The following is an 18,433-nucleotide window of genomic DNA, read 5'->3' on the forward strand; positions in this document are numbered from 1 at the left end:
GCACATGCTACTGTATTGATACATGATGGGCCCAGGACTTACTAGTAGCGAAGCATGTTGCTTTTAATACTGTACAGTCTACAGGACTTAGCAAAATTTTGGTGGCAAATATCATGTGCTTATGTATTGATACAACAAGAAGAAATATCATAGGGTCAAATGTCACGTGCGTATGTATTGATACAACAAGAAGAAATATCATAGGGCTTGTTTTGGAATGTGTCAATCTAAAGAACCAAGGTATGCGACATATTTAGACAGAATAAGAAGGTGTATCCTAAATAGGAACAGACAACTGAAGGTATGTGATATATTTAGATGGGAGAAAAAGGTGTATCCCAAATAGGATGGCTGAGGAACGCTCGGCTTGCTGCTTGCCGGATAATTGATACCGAGAAGCGCAGAAGCACGGCAGGAATTAAGGTACATCCTGAATAGGATAGCCGGTGATGCCCGAGAAGCTGTTTTTCAGCCCTGGCATGAGTATTGATACAGAGAAGCCTGGATGCATACTGACTGAGAAGCTGCTTTCTAGCCCTTGCATGAGTATTGATACAGAGAAGCCTGTATGCATACTATTGTAGGGGCTGGGGATCCTCGCTAAGTATCAAAAACTGTCCTGTTACTATCCCTGGGTTTGTATTTATAAATATAACAGTATACCCTCATCCTCGTTGTCCATGCTGTCTGTCTCCTCCTCACTATCATCTGTTTCCTCCTCGCAATCATTGCCACTCCCCTCATCCTCATCCATATCCTCATCTTCTTTAGAGCCCTCATTAAATTCTGATCCATGGTGGTCTTTCTCTCTTTGGAAGGGGATCCTATCCAACTCATCACGATCATCAAGCAGGCATGATGTCTCTCTTCGCGTGGATTTGTGCCCCACACCTCCTCCACGGAAGTGCATGAACATGTCTTGGTCAACAAACCTGCTAATTTATCAGATTCAATTCATGTTGTTAGTGGGAAATAACTGACATGTTGATGCAGTACCAGTCCAAATCCTCATCATTGTCAGCTGCTTGACGTGCAATGGATGGTCCCAACAGTGCAGTTGTATGTAGATGTCGAAAGGCTGGGATAAGTTGAACACCGCGAACAACGAGGTCAGGATCGAGGAACCCAAATGCTGATTCATCATCTCCATTGTAAAACCCAACTCATGGCAGCCGTTTTGCTGCCCAACCTGTTGGTGCAGTGATATTGTGGGCAAACCAGCGGATCCACAAAAAGTCGACACACTTTATAGAGGGACGTGCACCTGGTATCATGTAGTGGATATTGACATGAAACACTCCAATAACTCGAGCATACCAGTATGGATGGGAGTCTTCCTGGTCACAAGCGAGAACCATGATGTCTGCATGTGTGCGGGGATTGAGGGAGTCCTGAGCACGCCACAAGTCATAGGTAGTGTAGTTGACACAAAGCACTTTGTGACGATAAATTTGATTGTTGATAATTGCAACAGAGTTTCATTGCACTGCACTAAATAAAGTCTCATCTCCATCGTAGTCCAGTCCTGACAAGCAACCCAGCAGGTGGTCTTTGAGACGTGGAAGAAAATTCTAATTACATCTAGTGAGCAAATACATTTGTCATTTTACGAGTTTCAGAGACCTACCTTTGTGGCCTGGTCATTTCTGTTCTTTCTGAGCCAGGAAGAAATATCCCAGTAATGTTTCTGTGACGAGGACATCTGGTAGTGGATCTCTGGTGAGCAATGTGGCAGTGGCTCCTGGTCAATGAAATGAAGAGATGGATGGAGATCTTCAGTCTCAGGCTGTGTGTGATTCTCTTGTGCAGCTGCCCTTTCACAGTTCACCTCTTTCATCCTCTGCAAAATGCACTCACGATGCTGAGGTCTTGCAATTCCTCGTGTGAACTTGTTCTTGTTAGTCCGTGCATAAAATCGCTTCACTTGTCGATGCTCAAGTTCGCCCTAATTCCAACATTAGTAGGTGAATGTATGTGATAGATTCCAATACTTGCTACTTGTGTAGAGTAATTATCCATGGTCCCATATAACCAGATTGACCTGACATAGTCTCCAAGAGCATGAAGTTTATAAGTCGAGAGGTTGAAAATGTGTTGCTTTGAGGGGCCATCACCTTCAACACCAATATTGGTCCTTTCTGACCTTGCATTCTTGCCTTTAGACACTTTTGGACGCCGACGCCGTGCATGAGCAGCTGTTTCGCGTGGCAAGTCACAAGTAGCAAATTTTCTGCATGTGTTGTCATGGAATTGCCAGAGAGCTTTTCCTAGCTGTGTCGTACAGTTATTGAAATGATAGAGTGTCGTCTCTGTGTGCATGCGAAGCTTCCCAAATGCATGCCAGGTGGCCAGCTCAAACAGAAGGTTGAGGATTGAGTTGTTGAACAGTTCCGGTAGAAGACCATCAAATACTGGCATTGCACACTGCCAGCATTGATCAACATGACAGCAGTTGGTTTACTTATATTCCTACCTGAAGCAGGTCTTCAAAATCATGTGCTGCAAGTTTCGTAAGACCTGACACATTGTCACTAAACTTGCGGATGGTATCGCGTCCAAATGTCAGCACAAGACGATACCTGAATTATGATGGACACGCATATGTATATGAGAAAATGACTTACCGCTCATTGAGATCTTGCACAGCAGTACCTCCATATGAATACAAAATTCGGAGAAGATGAGTAAGGGTTGCCTTCCATACTCTCAACTCAAACTTGTGCATAAAGTCAGGCACAAGCATCGAGTGGAAATCGAAACCGAACTTGGAAAGCTTCTCTGAAAAGGCATTCTGATGCTCACAATTAGTAAACTTTGAAAGCTTGATTCAAATCATACATACACGAATAGGTGCCACAGAGGTGGTACCAACAATTCTCTCAATTGCAGCACTGACTACACTATAGCCTTGAACAAATATGAGTTCATGGTCTCGTTCAATGAAACTACACCATGGATGATTGTCGACTTGAGAATTTCTGGTGTGGTGTCGTCAATCGAACTTTGTCCCTAATTTGAAAATGTTGTCCTTGCTAACAAGACACCGTGGGCATGGACACCTTCCAAGGAATTTCATGCATGCAAGTAGAACCCTGACATTGTGGAGATTAGTATGGTGCGATCAAGTAAGATGTAAAACAGACTTCTCTGGATAATCAGCAGAATAAGTGAAAAAACGAGGAAACACACGACAAGAGACTCCATCAGGGAACTTGACAACAAAGCCATGTTGATATGCATCTATAAAATCGGCATCGAGTAGAAAGTGCCAAATGGCCTGCATTAATTCACGTTTTCAGTGTGTGAGCACTGCTCCCATTGCACTACGACCAAAAGTCTTCTTGTAGAAGTCTTGGATAGTATCTGATCCTTCCCAATCCCAACCGGGATCACTCTAGCATGTCTCTGGGATGTCCTGGGGCATTTATTAGTTGGGCTTTCCCATCATAAATAGGGGTGATTGGGGTCCTTTTTCAAACATTTTGATGGCATAAAAATCCACAATTTGTATATTGATAGAAGGAGTAGTACTAGGTATGTGAGGCCAGTACATGCACTTCAGACAAGATTTTGATATTGGACAAAACCTGCAGGAATTCTGGCCCAAAACATTGTCCTGCATCAAGTGGACTTTATTGTATTTTATTAATTGGAATCAATAGACTTGAGCCTGCTGAGGGAGTGGTGGGCAAACACAAAAGAGTGATAGACACACTGAGTGTAGCACTAGTCATCGAGTAATTGCATTGTCTTGCAGGCAACATGCAACAAAATGTGGGAGCTTTACTTGCGAGTCTGTCAGAAGGTGAGGGGGGGGGGGGGGGGTAACAACAGAGAGAATATGGAATAAAATGTGGGAGTTTTACTTGCAAGTCTGTCATAAGATGATGGGGGGGGGGGGGGGTGCGATGAAGGGGGGGTGGCACAGGGAATATGATATCAAATGTGGGAGTTTTACTTGCGAGTCTGTCGTAAGATGATGGGGGGTGTGCAATGAAGGAGGGGTGACATGCAGAATACGGAATTAAATGTGGGAGTTTTACTTGTGATTCTGTCATAAGATGATGGAGGGTGCATGATGAAGGGGGGGTGGCACGGGGAATACAAAATCAAATGTGGGAGTTTTACTTGCGAGTCTGTCATAAGATCATGGGGGGTGTGCAATGAAGGGGGGGTGGCATGCAGAATATGGAATAAAATGTGGGAGTTTTACTTGCAAGTCTGTCATAAGATGATGGGGGGAGGGGGGGTAGTTCCATGTAACTGTTCCTGGCTGGGAATGTTGATAAAATGATAAGCCATCCTCTTGTTTGTGACAGAGTGTTGCGGGTTCAACTCAAGTAGGCCATTATATACAGCTTGAGAGATGAAGTCTATACTTTGAGGAGGCATCCTGTATTGTGTGTTCAGGAAGATGACATGGTCCTTGAGATGCTTGACCCTCAAAATGTCACTTTGTTTATCATGTGAAATTGCTAAGGTATATTTGTAAGGTACACCTTACACAACAAGCATTGAATGTCAAATCATGATGTTTTGTGACAACTGAGCAATTATAAACTAATAACAAATAGGTGAAACAATGGCTACATGAAAAGGGAGAGAAAAATGCAAAATTTCAGTTTTCACGCTTCATTGGATGACCAAAATTGAATATGTTCTACAATTTTATGTGCAAGTCATCTTAATGTCACCGCTAGTCACAGTCACATGACATTTGATGCTTTCACAACCTTATTATTATGATGTACCAAAGGTCTACAGGAGTGTGCGTGATACAAAGAGTCATTTCCAATCTATAGATCAACTAGAGTACTACAACATAAATCTGACATGTCTAGTTGGGCTGTTTACCAACTGAGTCGTTGACTGCATAGCCATCCTCGATATAATCTACCTCTTCCCCTCTATACTGATCTGCTAATGCAATATCTTCTAAGACATCCATAAGCTCATCATCACCTGCAGCAAATGTCAGACTCCCAATCATCTCGATCCTCCCCTACATCATCTTCGTCATCATGGACATCAGGGTACACCACGTGTGTCGCATTAGCAAGTTTGTTATGTGACTGGCCCCCAGCAGTCAGCCATAGGCCATGCACATGGGATGGGACGAACCTTTGTTTGCCACCCAAGTACAAGGTCAATAAACTGTCGAGCACGAAGATTCATGTGATAGAGGATTATGTTGTCATCTCCTTCAAAAGTCAGCATAGAGTGTTAGTGAAGCACAAAAAACTTACTTGCATATGCACGGGCCCTCTGCAGAGCATCCCACTCAACAATAGCCCACTCCTGCAGGGCACAGCGCTCAACCTTCACACGCAACTCTTCTTCGTCACATTGGTCAATCTCGAGCACCAGTCTGATCGCAGCACGAGTAACCTCATCAGCTAACCAATCAGGGGGTTCCAGCACGATATCATCGAGTCCAATGTCCTGCCAAATGTCAGCATCAACATCAAGATTGAAGATACCGGCAGGAGAGAGATAGGGTTAGGCACTATAGCATTGGGAGGACTGTGGCGTTGTCTGATAAGAGCACTGAGATCCACACATAGGCTATTGTAGGAGGACACGAGTTTTCATATTGTAGGATTGTGTCGCTGGATTGCAGTGTCGACATGAGAATTAAGCTTGTGTTCTGTGACAAGAAAGTACAATCAGTTGAAGTCCATCTGTACAACTCAGAACATAAGTACCATTTACTGTTTGCCTGTATGAGCGTTCAAGCTTCTCAATTTCGAACTTGCGCTGTCAAAGTTGTTCGCAAATACAGGTCTTTAAAGCTTGAGCATCTAAACGGACTTGTAGATATACATTGTGACGTAATTGGTCCAGATGGGTGCACTGATTGATGCCAAGCCTTACCTTCCAGCGGCTCAAAGTGTCCGCGAGTCTCGATCGGTGAGCACGCTCTTCGATGAGACGAAGGTTGAAGTCGACGAGATTGTTGACATTTCCTGTACAAAGTTGCATTTTCATGCGTCGCAACGATCCATCGAGCTCAGCGAGAGATTTCTTGATGGAGAGGATTTTCGAGATTTCCTTGTCATTGCTTGTCTTCGATCTTCCTGTCAAGATCACACAAATGAATAATATGATTAAATCACCAACATGACACTTATGAGGCAGGGGTCTCATCTGATATTCAACCTGTAATTTCCACTGCTGACAGACAGGAGTTTCATCCACTGAAAGCTCATGTAGAGCTTGCATGACATTACTCTTCTTCTTAGCACAGTTGTTCCACCTCCGGCTCAACCAGCTGCCAAACAAAACAAGGTTTTTGTCATCGAGGTGCCGGACCTGAGTGTCAAGGACAAAAAGTCACTGATGAAACTGAAAAAGTGGTCAGTAAGTAGGAAATATATAAATTGTAGTCAGAGGTGAATCTACGGTACAACCATGGCAATTGTAATATGACGAGTGGCTATAACCCATATGAAACCATTCTTGAACCAGAGAACACTCACCCCAGAAATGTGTAGCGGAGCAATAAGATGTTTGAGTGCACTCCATAGACACTCGCAACCTTCTCCATCAGAAAGGCCAAAGCCTTCACACTTGCAAGGACGGTATATAATTTGACAGGCCCATTGGTGGCCGTAAGCGTGAAAGACTGATATTGCGAAAGTTATCCAGCGAAGAACGTCGTCATTGAGGAGCCGGTACTTGAGACAACTTCGATGAAGTTGACAGCCGATGTCATACAAGAGGCCAACAGTCATCTCAGGAGGGATGTTATCGAAAAGCTTCTTGATCAGGGCGAGAGCATAATGCTGCTTTTCTCCCGCTGACATCATGTTAACAAGCCATAATACACGATCATGGTGACATAACATGGCCATCACCCCTGTGTCTGCAAAAAATTGGGTGCTAGCCTTTTCACGTTTTTCATCAGCGGCAAAGAAAGATTCACTGCAGCCATCCAGCGCAGAGGTCGGGACTCTCATGCCATTCTCGTAGCCATCCTCCTCCCCTTCTGTGGCTTCCTTTCTCTTGCGACCCCGAGCAGGGGGTCTGCCGTGACAACTTTGCACATGGGCATCCATTGATGTCACCTCGTCATCCGAAAGAAAAACTGATCTGATTGGGTTTGGGGGATCTGGACCTCCGCCGTGTTGATCCGACGAACACTTTTGAGTGAAGCACGCGCCAATGCAAGTGTGCACGTCAGGTCTACTATATGTTTTATAATTTATTTAGTTGCTGTTATTGAAGGAGCTTACCTGAGATTAAGTGTTCCACTTTTTCGCCAATCAACCCAGCCAAAACAAATCGGACAGCGAGACCTTAGATAGTTGCTTGGACATGTTAATCCCTCGTTGGATGATGCAGGAAGTGGGCGATAATTGCCAATGAGATTTGACAAGTGATCTTTGGTGCTCATGCAGAGTAAAGAGTACCAATGATAGGCGTTACCAAATCAACGGTGAAGATTATCCTACAATAATATTGATCAAGACGACCAAAATTCAATACAGATGCTTCACTAACCTTGGTGGTAAGTTGATACCCACGGCCAGCCAGAAAGACTTTGAGTGTTTCACACCAAGCAGTCGTGTTGGGAGTGATATGCACAAATAAAGTCTTGACAAACTCCAGCAGCTGAAGGTCCACAGTGGGAGAAGGGGCAATGGGAGCACAGGCAAAATAACTGTGAGCCAGGAGCTGAAGGGGAGCAGGCACACAAGTGCAACAATCAATTCGTAGTGTCTCAATATCTTCGAGATTATCAGCCAACCAATAGCCCAGGTAATAAGAGAGACATACAATTGAAAAGTATGCAAGTGATCTTGAGAGCCCTCCGCCGACAAGAGGACCTACACTGAAAGGCAGCAACTTCATCTGGCTGCAGTTCAATTCGATCGCAAAGAGAAGTTGATTTGTGCAAGTATGCAAGGTATGGAGCGATCAAGGAAGGAATGACTTTGTTTGTCCAGTGTCGCCACTGATTAATCTTCTTTTGGTGGTTGTTCGAACGGGAGGGCATGAGTAAGTCGCCATTGGAGATGTAGTGGAGTGAGTTGTAGAAAGACAAGCCTTCCTCCTGATGCTCTAAAAGATCCCCAGCGGATGGTGTATCATGCTGGTCAGCAGAGCCGGCATCACCCAAAGGCTGTTGCTGCTGTGACCTTCCTGCGATATTGGGTGATTGTTGTGTGAGGTGTTTTCTTCTGGGAAGTACAAGTAGTGGGGGGGCTATAGAAACTGCTTTTCTGTGGTCGCCGCCTCCTCTTCACCATTGAAGAAGTGACGAGTCTGTGCTGTCCATTGCGAGGCAGTTGAGTAGACGGCCCAGCGATAGGAATGGATAAGACCATGACAAGACAACCAAAGGCAAGCACGAAGCCTGCACTGAGGTCAGTGTCGACACGAAGTCGACCACCGAACACTAGGAGGAACTCGAAGTCCCAAACTTGCATCAAAAAGGAAGACAATAAAGTGGGCGAATAGGTCAATCAACCTTCGGAGTGGATGAGTGCTAGAAAATGTGAAGAAAGGATCTCTATACCTGTTCATGTGCACTCTGTTCTGTGAAACCAAGATGTTAGCTAGTATGCGGAAAATAAACTTCAATCCCTAGGGATAGGGTGTTTGTCCGTGATAAAGTCCACTTACAACCGAAACAACATTGGTAACATATGATGGTATACAAACCGTTGACTAATTGTGGTATATTAATTGCGACGGATAAAGGGTATGCAACGCCAAGATCTACGCGACTGAATACAGGAGATGAGGTACAATAGGCGGATGGCCAGTATTGTTGAAATAAGACTGAACGTAAAAGACACAACATTCCTTCATCCCCTTCCATAAATTGTGCTCACGTCCGGTGTGATTGAGAGGCTGCTTGAGGGACTCAGAAAAAAGTGCTCCCATATTGACAATACCTTGCGAAAACTTTCGAAGTACGGTAAAGCAGCATCGAAAGATGGCGCATTGAGTCCATCATTTTCTTGAGGGAAGTCCTTGTTCCAAACTCTCAACGACTTTGACGGGAAAATGCTACGAAGAAGTTCCATCCTTTCCTTCCTCGCTTCATTGTCCTTACGTGCATCGTGCCCAAGATGTTCATCAAGGTCAAGAAGTTCATACCAGAAACCTTGTTCACAGATTTTGTACATGATTTGGCGCACGAGATCTGCAGGGGGATTGTCGAGAGTGGAAATAGCTATGTCCTTCCCATGCCAATGAACATTTGACGCTCCTGACAAGGCCCGCAGTGCCGTAACCTCCTTTTGAAAGAGGGCAGCAGTAGCTGCTTTCGACTTGCTAGTCTTGCTGGATGTCTGTGTGTCCAAAGGACCCTGATCATGCTGAGAGATTAAGAAATCATGCCAGTTCTGGGCACGAGGAAGAGGTCGAGGGTTTTCTTCATAGACACGTTCTAGCCAAATTGGATGGCAAGCCAGCCAGTTGGCAAGGTACTTCATTAATGATTGTGGGGAAAGAACGTTGACAAACAATCCCAGATCAGGAAGCGAGTAACCGTCGTCCATTTTGTCCCTGGGATGCTTGATGCGAATGAATTCTTTCTTCGCTTCCTGCAAAGCTGTCTTGAAGAAAGAATTCATTGGCAGCATGTAAGGTGATCAATATCAGACCACTTGTCACGGCCGGATACAGCTCTGTTCTGACGGGGAGCAGTGGTATTGTCTGAGGAATGAATGAGAAACAGCGGCCATGAAAGAAGACTGATGAACTTACACGGCGCAAGCTTTGCCTTTGCCTTCCCTTTGTCTATGCGAGCCTTCCCAATGACTCCTTCACGCCAAGTTGTTCAACTTGGGGTTTTGGAATGGGCAGCTTCTCAAAGTCAGAGTATGGCTGATGAATGGCCTCATGGCGCCGGCGATTGCTAGGACATCTGGCAATGATATCGAATGGTTGGGCAAAATTTTTGATGGGATGGTGGTACATGCCGATGACGAGGTCATCAGGTGGTGTGAATGAAACAACTTTGATGATGTTCATATTGGATTGAACAAGTCTGGCATCGCGAATAAGCCAGACAGGAACTCCAGCAGCGTGCACCTTCGTGGCAATAGTGACATCTTGAGTGAAACAACCCATCCATTTAGGGTTAACATTATGTGTGGTGTCGACAAAACGCATGTGGGGCTCAATGATTTCGTAGTAATCTAGAAGCGCCCAGATATCAAGAAAGCGACGCTGATATTCAGCAATGACCATGACAATGTCGCGCCAGGCCATGGCTTGCTGGAAGTGCTCATATACAGTGCACATCACATGCACCCACCCAACAACATGATCCTCTTTGTGCATCCTTGTGAGCTTGTACCTGCTGACCCACTTGTTTGCCTTCTCGTACAATCACTTGAGATGGTCAAGGATGTCCGTCTTGAGCTGACCAACAAGATTATTGGGTGCAAGGGGCACAAAGTCACTCGCAAAAGCTGGCCTGAACCACGCATATGTCATGCTCGAGTCGTCCATGTAGGCTTCCTGACATGGGATTGCAAAACTTCGAGCATATGAGTCATCATACATCTGTGGCCACTGAAAGGGATCTATGGCCCAGTATCTGCCATCTGCTCGCACTTGAATTATGTCAGATTCATTGTCAAAGGATTGGGGAATGAATTTCATGTTGGGAGTGGTGATGACTCAGTGCCCATATGTAGCCACACAGAATGCATCAGTAGCAGTGAGATAACCTGGATGGACATGGTCAGTCAAAGACAGTATAGGTGCGGAGATGACAAAACGCACGGTCGCCATCGCGCATGAATGGTTTGAAGACAGGGATGGACATAGTGGTGGATCCAGGAATGGAGGCACTGAGAATGAGAAATCACACAGCGACTCGAAGTCACCAAGGAATGAAATTTAAATTGCACAACGACTCAAAGTCACTGACAATTTAAATGCTACCACAAAGGCAGAGTAGGACGGTCTTGAGAGATATTGAAAAGAAATCTGAATGAAGGCATGATGTCAGTAATTATAGCATAATCTAATAGTGATTACACTTACAGAGCCTGGTTAGAGGCTGGATGTCAGTCGTGATAGTGTGATCAGATAGAGTACATATGCTTACCCACAATGGCCAACAGCACAGTCTTGAGTGAGATCAGAAGTTCTTGGAAATGTCAATCTAGCTGGATGCTGAATGTCAGTAATTATAGCATAATCATACCAATTATGCTTACCGTGAAGGCCTACAACAGTCTTGAGTGCAATTGAGAGAGATCTTGTAGATGTCTGGGTGTCAGTAACAGCGTGAAAAAGAAACGGTCAAGAAAACTAAAATGGTTGAAGACAATAGTTACAGTTGAAGACGGTTAAGATGATTCTGGCTGTGGGTGACAATGCTGCAGAAAGAAGACAAGATGCTGCTGGCGGACGACAAGATGCGGCCAGTGGAAGGCAAGATACTCAGGCCAGTGGAAGAACTGCCGACCGAAGTCTAAGCAATCAATAGCAGCAAGCAACACAAAGTTGCTGCTCACAGGGCGTTGTAGAAAGCTGATTTCCACTGGGCTCAGCAGAAATTGTACTACCTAGACAACAAATATTTAGGTAGATCTTAGCACGACCTATGCTGCTATACTTGCAGAGCAAGTGTGTTCGATCCTAAAGGGATTGCTAATTGGTATTAGTAGTAAAAATGTGTCAGTAATGCAAATAACAAAATGTCCAATGCTGCGAAACAATGTCCGAAGGTACTTATCCAATGTCCGAAGCCAAAGTGCAATGTCTGAGATTTTGGACTTTTGGACTTCATAATAATGAGTCAGAAACTTTATAACAAGTGTCGGGTTGCAAGCGGTATGCGCGAGTATAACGAGTGACAGAGTATGACGGTGAACGAATGGTAATATTTCGCAATGCAACTAAGAACTACGAGAATATTCTGGGTGATCCGCAGAGTCGGGAACATGCTCCTAACTACTGGATAATGATTGCTACAGGTCACTACAGAGTATTTAAGTAAGTACATAGAAATTCGGAAAACTACAGGCGAAGATAGTAGCGATATATTTCGGGTCTGATGTCCTATGTAATAAGACACAAGGTGCTGCGGACATGTAATAACGTGGTACAAATGTCAGAAAACATGCACGGGAATAACTACGCACCTAGTGAGGCTAGTTCAGATGGACAGGACACAGGATGGACAAGTGCGCGCGACGTGCGATCGGCCGATGCAATGTCTGAAGGTCTGATGCGCCAGATCCGATACGGAGTGGCTCAGACATGTGCGAAAGTGCGTCGGACATGTGCGCATATGTTTCGGGTGTTGATGTGAGTATGGAAATATGTGGTTTTGAGCCCAATGCCGCGACCATCGCTACAGCGTCTACCACGAAGGCAGACTATAGAGGGCGCGAAACGGTGATGGAGGGGGAAGTTGGGTGGTGAGCGATGAGCAAAGCAAGCTGAGGATGAAAGACTGAAGGATAATCTGAAGTCCAGAATTGTGGGAAAGCCCTTACTTAGTCTGGGAGCACCCAGTCAAGGCCTGGGAGAGCCCGTCCTATTTTGGCAATTTTACCAAGTCTCATCAAACTTCACCATCATTCCTTATTCCTTCGGAATCTTTCATGACTCCTCATCATCTGCCCCCATCGCCTAAATTGTTTGGTCTGCCTTCGAGGCAGACAAACTTTGCCTGGGTGACTTCACGTCATCCAGCGCTACCTGGCTGTCTGACTACGAGTCAGATGGTCCTACCTGCCTCATGGCCTCAACACCGAACCTTCAACACGGCGTCACTTCGCCCATTAGGACTTCTGTCCATCTATCCTCTACAAAGGTGCGTATCCAGTTATCTTATTCTAATTCATCGTCTGCAGGAATTTTCAACGCCTCAAATATTTTGTATTGTAACTACCAATCAGTAGGTCCTCCCCACATTCTACTTGATTACAATTGACATATTCTACTTACAACAGATATAAAACTCAGGTTACGCAAAAGCTGGGATCCGCTAACTAGACTTGTTCAGCAAGTGGGGAAGGACAACTCAAGTAAGTATGATCTTCTTACTCTCTGCACTTCACGCTAGCTAACACGATAATTAGCAGCGAGATCCACAAAGTAGACTGCCACATGTAATTGTAAGCATACCTTTTTGGACACACTGGAGGATATCATTGATGCTAACCATGCGATTACCAGTTCTGCAAGTGGACCTGAAGTCTTAAGCCTACTTTGTCCTCTTTGCTGCCGTAGCTATTATGCCATGGCGACAATCTTACATTGAAGAAGTTTATGCCTTGCCATCCCCATTCATCAAAGATGCACATATTCACTCCATCACTTGTCTGGATCCTAGCTTTGTTAATGTGGACCATCAGACAGTATGTGTTCATTTGCACTGAATATTGCATTATTCTGATGACATTTCAATCTAACTCCTTTTGTGTGTTGATTGGGCGGATTATAATTGTTAATTTTTTTCGTATTGGCCCCTTGCATTCAGTTAAAAACCGCAATGTACATGTATTTCTACAAGGAATATTTCTTCTTCTGACTCGCAATCAGCTTTATCTTTTTTACACTCTTCCATCGTCCTGTTAAGACTTCATGTTTTGCGAGCTGCCTGCTTTTAACATTCGTCTTAAAAACACCCCTTTTCTCAGTATCTACAGTTCAATGGCGCCCTCCACCAGAACCAAAGTCCGTCGTGGTGCAACTACTACTGGCACTACAGGCCCCACAGTGTCCGACAGCTCTGTCATGCACACACGCAGTGGTATCACTATCAACCCCCCTACCGACCAAGATAATAAACGCAAAAGACGTACTATCCATCAGCTCTCTCCTGTTCTGGATAACCCTAACCACTGTAACAATGTTCACAGCGCTGGGCTCGGAACCAGCTATTTTGATACTGATGTCAAACAGTATTTGTCCGACGCACTTCCGACTACCCCGACCCGAGTCCGACAGTCCAATCCCGACCCAACGCACTTTCCGACAGTCCGACGCATGTCCGATCCCGACCCAACGCACTTTCCGACAGTCCGACGCATGTCCGATCCCGACCCGACATTCCCGCGCATCGCACCAGTCCTCCCTATGTCCTGTCCAGTCGCATCTATCCCCACTAGGTGCGCATTTACTCCTTTTGACTTGCTAAGCATTGTATACAGCGTTATTACATGTTTTCTCATGGTCCGCAGTACCACATGTCCTATTACATAGGATTTCGGACCCGAAATATTGCTACTACTCTTGCCTATAGCAGTCCGAATTTCTACATGGTCACTATTTAATATCTAGTACTTCCTACCTATTGCATTACTTACTTTTCCCTACTCAGTAGTAGGATGGAAGTCATTGGATATTAGTAGTACTTTATTGTATTGCGAAATATCTATCCGCTCTTTTTCTCCGAAACATTCCGACACATCCGACATTCATTTGACCGACAATCCGACACACTTCCGACACATTCCTTTATCGTCCAATGCATTCCCGACAGTCCGATGCATAGTCCGACACCCGACCCGACTCCAATATTTTTGGACCCGACAGTTTCCCTTCAGACAAGTAGTTCTTAGCTTCGGATTATCTTCCTACTATTGATAACTAACTATCAAAACTGATACCAAACATCTATCCCTATAGGATCGAACGCACTTGCTCTGCAAGTATAGCAGACTAGGTCGTGCTAAAGATCTACCTAAATATTTGTTGTCTAGGTAGTACTATTTCTGCTGAGCCCAGCAGGAATCAGCTTTCTACACCGCCCAAAACCTCGTCCTCTGGCCTGACGTACCTCGAGCATGACCTTCGAAGACTATGCTCAGATCCTTGCCCGCCCTCACAAACCAAAAGTAAAACCTACAGTTGACTCAGTTCTTTCTGATACCCAGTTGAAAAGCGACTGTGCCCCAGGTACTGATCTATGGTATTTGCCAAAACAACCAATGCTAACCCTTTTCATAGCCACCTCTGCCACCGACAATGAAGATGATGGCATGGGCGACGTTGGCAATAATGATGACCACGACAAAAACCCTAACGAAGGCAATGACCAGGCTGACGAAGATGAGGAAAAGGAAGGTGAGGATGAGGAAGGCAAGGATGAGGAAAACGAGGATAAGGAAAATCAGGACTCCGGATGTGCAAAGACTTCACCAGGTATATCATATTTCATTTAATCTATGGTTGTGAAGGCTGATGGGTGTTTGATCACGAAGACAACTTAGAAAATGACAACAATGCCAAGGATACCAATGAAGAACCTGACGATGACGAGAATAACAAGGACTGAGGACGTGCAAAGACTTCGCCAGGTTTGTACTCTCTAATCTTCCTCTTGGTGGGGAAGGCTGACGGTTACATATTCTATGCAGTCAGGAGACTTCGGGCCCGAAAGGTCAAGATGGTCAACTACAATTTCGATGATGGTTCTCCGACCTCTTCGTCGGACAGCAGCTACATCTCTTCCCACACAAAACGAGAAGATCTAATCAAGTTTCCACCCACGAGTCAGATGCAGATGAAGACCTCGACCACAACAGTCCGTCTTCACTGCCTGCTAAGCGCAGGAAGACATCTTCAGCAGTCAATACTACCTCAGCCAACACCACTCGCTCAACAACCATTCGCAACAAGCATTCAGCTGACGACCACACTCCTGCTGGCATAGTTTTTGGCCCTACACCAGACAACGAGCCCACTGAGAATGAAGAAGAACTCCCAGGCAATCTAAAGCAAGGCAGGCTATGTCAGGAGGGCATTGATGAGGCTCAGGAACTTGGATGCAAAACAGCAGAAGAAGCTTGGGTCATTGGCATCAAGTACGGCAAGTCCACACGCACTATTCTTATTGAGGCTGGCCTATCTATCAAGCATTCACGATCAGAGTCTGATTGGAATGCCCACCAATGCTGGTTCATGGATAATAACCCTTGTGATAATAAAGAATGTCAGTCCCCATTTCTATTGTGTAAATGGTACTAACTCGAGAGTCTCAGCTATTGTCGACTGGAAAGAACGTCAACACACACATTATCATGCAATGGGCAAGGATAACGAACAGTGGGACACAATTCGAAAATATAGCATCACTGGCAGCAATATTGATCAATTGCGTGCCAAGACCATCTTGTCAATGAGGGAGGACATCGCAAGAAAGGTACATTTACTCATTTACTCATTCTGCATTGTAACTAATGCCTCAATATAGTTGTCTGCTTATTCTCACCTTGAAGGAGTCGAGGCTGTTGGTTGTATATTTGACACCACACAAGATGAGGCTGCTCGACAGGTGTCTGGCTTTGTTGCAGGCTCCGACCTCATAGTCAAGTTAATTAATGAGCATCAACTGGACGCTCGTGCTATTTTAGATTGGGTCATGACGGCAACGAAGTGCGTCCTATCCTTCTGGACTTCCTTCCTCCTGACATGTCTACAGAGTGAAAGGCTACAATATATCCATTCCACATCGAGAAAACCTGTGAGTACTCAAGTTTTTCAACATCAAACAATTTACCGAAGTCTGCTCAAATAGCGAAGTTTGGCTATCGACCCAAAGCAGTCCAGTGGCGAAAGCTTCTTGACTATGCTTTTCAGTACAAGTTCATGATCAAGAACTGGCCTGATGACGTTACCCCATTGGTCCTGAATTCAACCCTCATAACCTCAGTTCACAGCATCTCAAGCTGCTCGTCGTCCCTTTCATCAAGTGCAAAGCACATTCCTATTACGAGGCAGAACTCCGGACCGAAGCTGAGAACTTGTTTGAGATAGAGAGAAAGAAGTCAAAGGGCAAGCGCAGAGGCCAGGAGCGCACTGTGGAGGATGTCATGAGTGAATTAGATGTTGATGTGCCTGAGATCGAGTTCACAGCTTGGCCAGATGGTATGTAATCTCCAGGTTTTTATCATACTTTCCTTGTCTGATGTGAACTGTTCAAGAATGTCTCAAGCAGCTCAGTGACGAGGTACCGGAGATGTTTGACATCCCCTTGGTGACTAGTACCTTGGATGTTGTGCTGCGCAAGCTGGCCGACTCAGCGAAATTCAAGGCATCTATCCCTGAGGATATGTTGGCAGTTCATGAAGCACATTTGCATGGTCCCATTCCCTCGACTGCAGAAATCCTGCCGGGTGGTCATGAATCTTCCTCCCCCACTTTGAGCTCCCCAGCCTTACCCTCGAATCAACGTCACACTACGACAGCCACGCCAGTGCGTCGCCAAGAGGGAAGTCATCCTACTCGGCTGCCAGATCTCTTAGATCATGAATCCCACTCTGTTCGGCCTACAACGAGAGGAGAACTCACCGGTGGTGGACCACAACAGGCTAACATGTCGTTTAAGGTGAAGAAAACTTTGCGGGTAAATATTGTGTTACTCCACCTTCTATCCAATGTTGATGTTTTACAGGTTAAACCTACATTGGCGTGGCGCATGGAGGAGCATCCCACTCGTTCTCATAATGCCACAGACTTGGAGTATGTCTTAACTTCCACAAGTCGCAACAGGTCACACTAACATAATTACTTAGATGCGAGCCCTACCCTCGTCGTGAGGACATGAATTTCATTGCCTCAAACCTCCATCAAGAATATTTGCTTTCACCTCCTGTGTACCCAGAGCGAGCCAAGTCCTCTCATGCAAGGTACTATCAGCCCACCTACAGACCGCACGAGACAACTCCTTCTGCAGATAACGGGGACTATTCTCACCCTCAACATCATTACTCACGCCGTCATAATTGGGATGATGACCAAAGTCAGAGGTTTCAAGTAAGGGGGGCTAGTGACACTCATCATGAAGACGGGCCTCTGATGTTTCGCTACTGACATTCTTTAGCCAAGAATCATGCTGCCCACTTGTTTGAAACATGACTTTTGCCTTCCTTTGGTTTTCCATACTAGCGCCACAAGTTGTTGTACTTCATGTACCTCTTCACATCAGTTGCTGTCTCCTGCGCAGATGAAGCTTTGATGTGTCTTCGTATTGTACTGCTGGAAAAATGTAGGTCATACATCTGTCTGCTCTTGTTGAACCCTCTGTAATATTACAATGCTATGTGTTCGCTTGACTAATCCTGGTGTGATTATATCGTGAATTATCTCGACAGGGCAGTTGGTCATCTCCCACTTAGACTTATTTTTCTGCGCAGACAAGCGGGAATACTAAGGGTGCTACGTATATGGTACTGTAAGGCCATAGTAACTGTTATCGATAATATATATCTTAGCTTAATCGACGAAGACTTATTGCCAGCAAAAATATGTGCATCACGTGACTTGTGAATGTATGCACTGATTTTGAAGGGGAAAAATCTAACTACCTTACAGAAATAAGTTGGGTGCTGCTCTGTGCAGCTGAATTTTTCAGCTGTAAATTTCAAGTTTAGTATTTGTTGGCTGGAGCTCAGCTTGGCAGTGTGTCCTAGATTTGGAGTTAACTGTCTCTGTTCAAGCTATGTGG

The 18,433-nt window shown here is 45.1% G+C and overlaps 4 protein-coding genes across 4 annotated transcripts; 1 reads left to right on the forward strand and 3 right to left on the reverse strand.

Annotated features, from left to right (window-relative positions):
* Nucleotides 1-4,837: 4,837 nt before the first annotated feature.
* Nucleotides 4,838-6,959, reverse strand: EDB93DRAFT_1237430 (uncharacterized protein; the record flags this gene model as incomplete). Its single annotated transcript, XM_041451412.1, has 8 exons — nucleotides 4,838-4,962; nucleotides 5,247-5,442; nucleotides 5,481-5,565; nucleotides 5,688-5,689; nucleotides 5,713-5,757; nucleotides 5,812-6,077; nucleotides 6,117-6,312; nucleotides 6,480-6,959. The coding sequence occupies 8 exons, from the start codon at nucleotides 6,957-6,959 to the stop codon at nucleotides 4,838-4,840; spliced, it is 1,395 nt and encodes a 464-aa protein (XP_041312941.1).
* A 433-nt stretch (nucleotides 6,960-7,392) lies between these two features.
* Nucleotides 7,393-7,999, reverse strand: EDB93DRAFT_1075403 (uncharacterized protein; the record flags this gene model as incomplete). The annotated part of the gene is made up of 2 exons (XM_041445161.1): nucleotides 7,393-7,730; nucleotides 7,780-7,999. The coding sequence occupies 2 exons, from the start codon at nucleotides 7,997-7,999 to the stop codon at nucleotides 7,393-7,395; spliced, it is 558 nt and encodes a 185-aa protein (XP_041312942.1).
* Nucleotides 8,000-9,954: 1,955 nt separating this feature from the next.
* Nucleotides 9,955-10,218, reverse strand: EDB93DRAFT_1059934 (uncharacterized protein; the record flags this gene model as incomplete). Its single annotated transcript, XM_041444809.1, has 1 exon — nucleotides 9,955-10,218. A coding segment is annotated over one exon (264 nt), but the record flags the coding sequence as incomplete, so codon positions are not given.
* Nucleotides 10,219-12,718: 2,500 nt separating this feature from the next.
* On the forward strand, nucleotides 12,719-18,139 carry EDB93DRAFT_1099618 (uncharacterized protein; the record flags this gene model as incomplete). Its single annotated transcript, XM_041446933.1, has 20 exons — nucleotides 12,719-12,793; nucleotides 12,834-12,877; nucleotides 12,946-13,007; nucleotides 13,213-13,340; nucleotides 13,463-13,476; nucleotides 13,623-14,093; nucleotides 14,614-14,636; nucleotides 14,688-14,822; nucleotides 14,935-15,129; nucleotides 15,345-15,511; nucleotides 15,607-15,919; nucleotides 15,969-16,129; nucleotides 16,181-16,362; nucleotides 16,409-16,450; nucleotides 16,640-16,854; nucleotides 16,911-17,332; nucleotides 17,381-17,448; nucleotides 17,502-17,742; nucleotides 17,875-17,974; nucleotides 18,081-18,139. 20 exons carry the CDS (start codon nucleotides 12,719-12,721, stop codon nucleotides 18,137-18,139), a joined length of 3,117 nt encoding a protein of 1,038 aa, XP_041312944.1.
* Nucleotides 18,140-18,433: the final 294 nt, after the last annotated feature.

Source organism: Suillus bovinus (genome assembly GCF_016758785.1).
Source record: "Suillus bovinus strain UH-Sbo-P2 chromosome Unknown EDB93scaffold_2, whole genome shotgun sequence".
Taxonomy (NCBI): Eukaryota; Fungi; Basidiomycota; class Agaricomycetes; order Boletales; family Suillaceae; genus Suillus; species Suillus bovinus.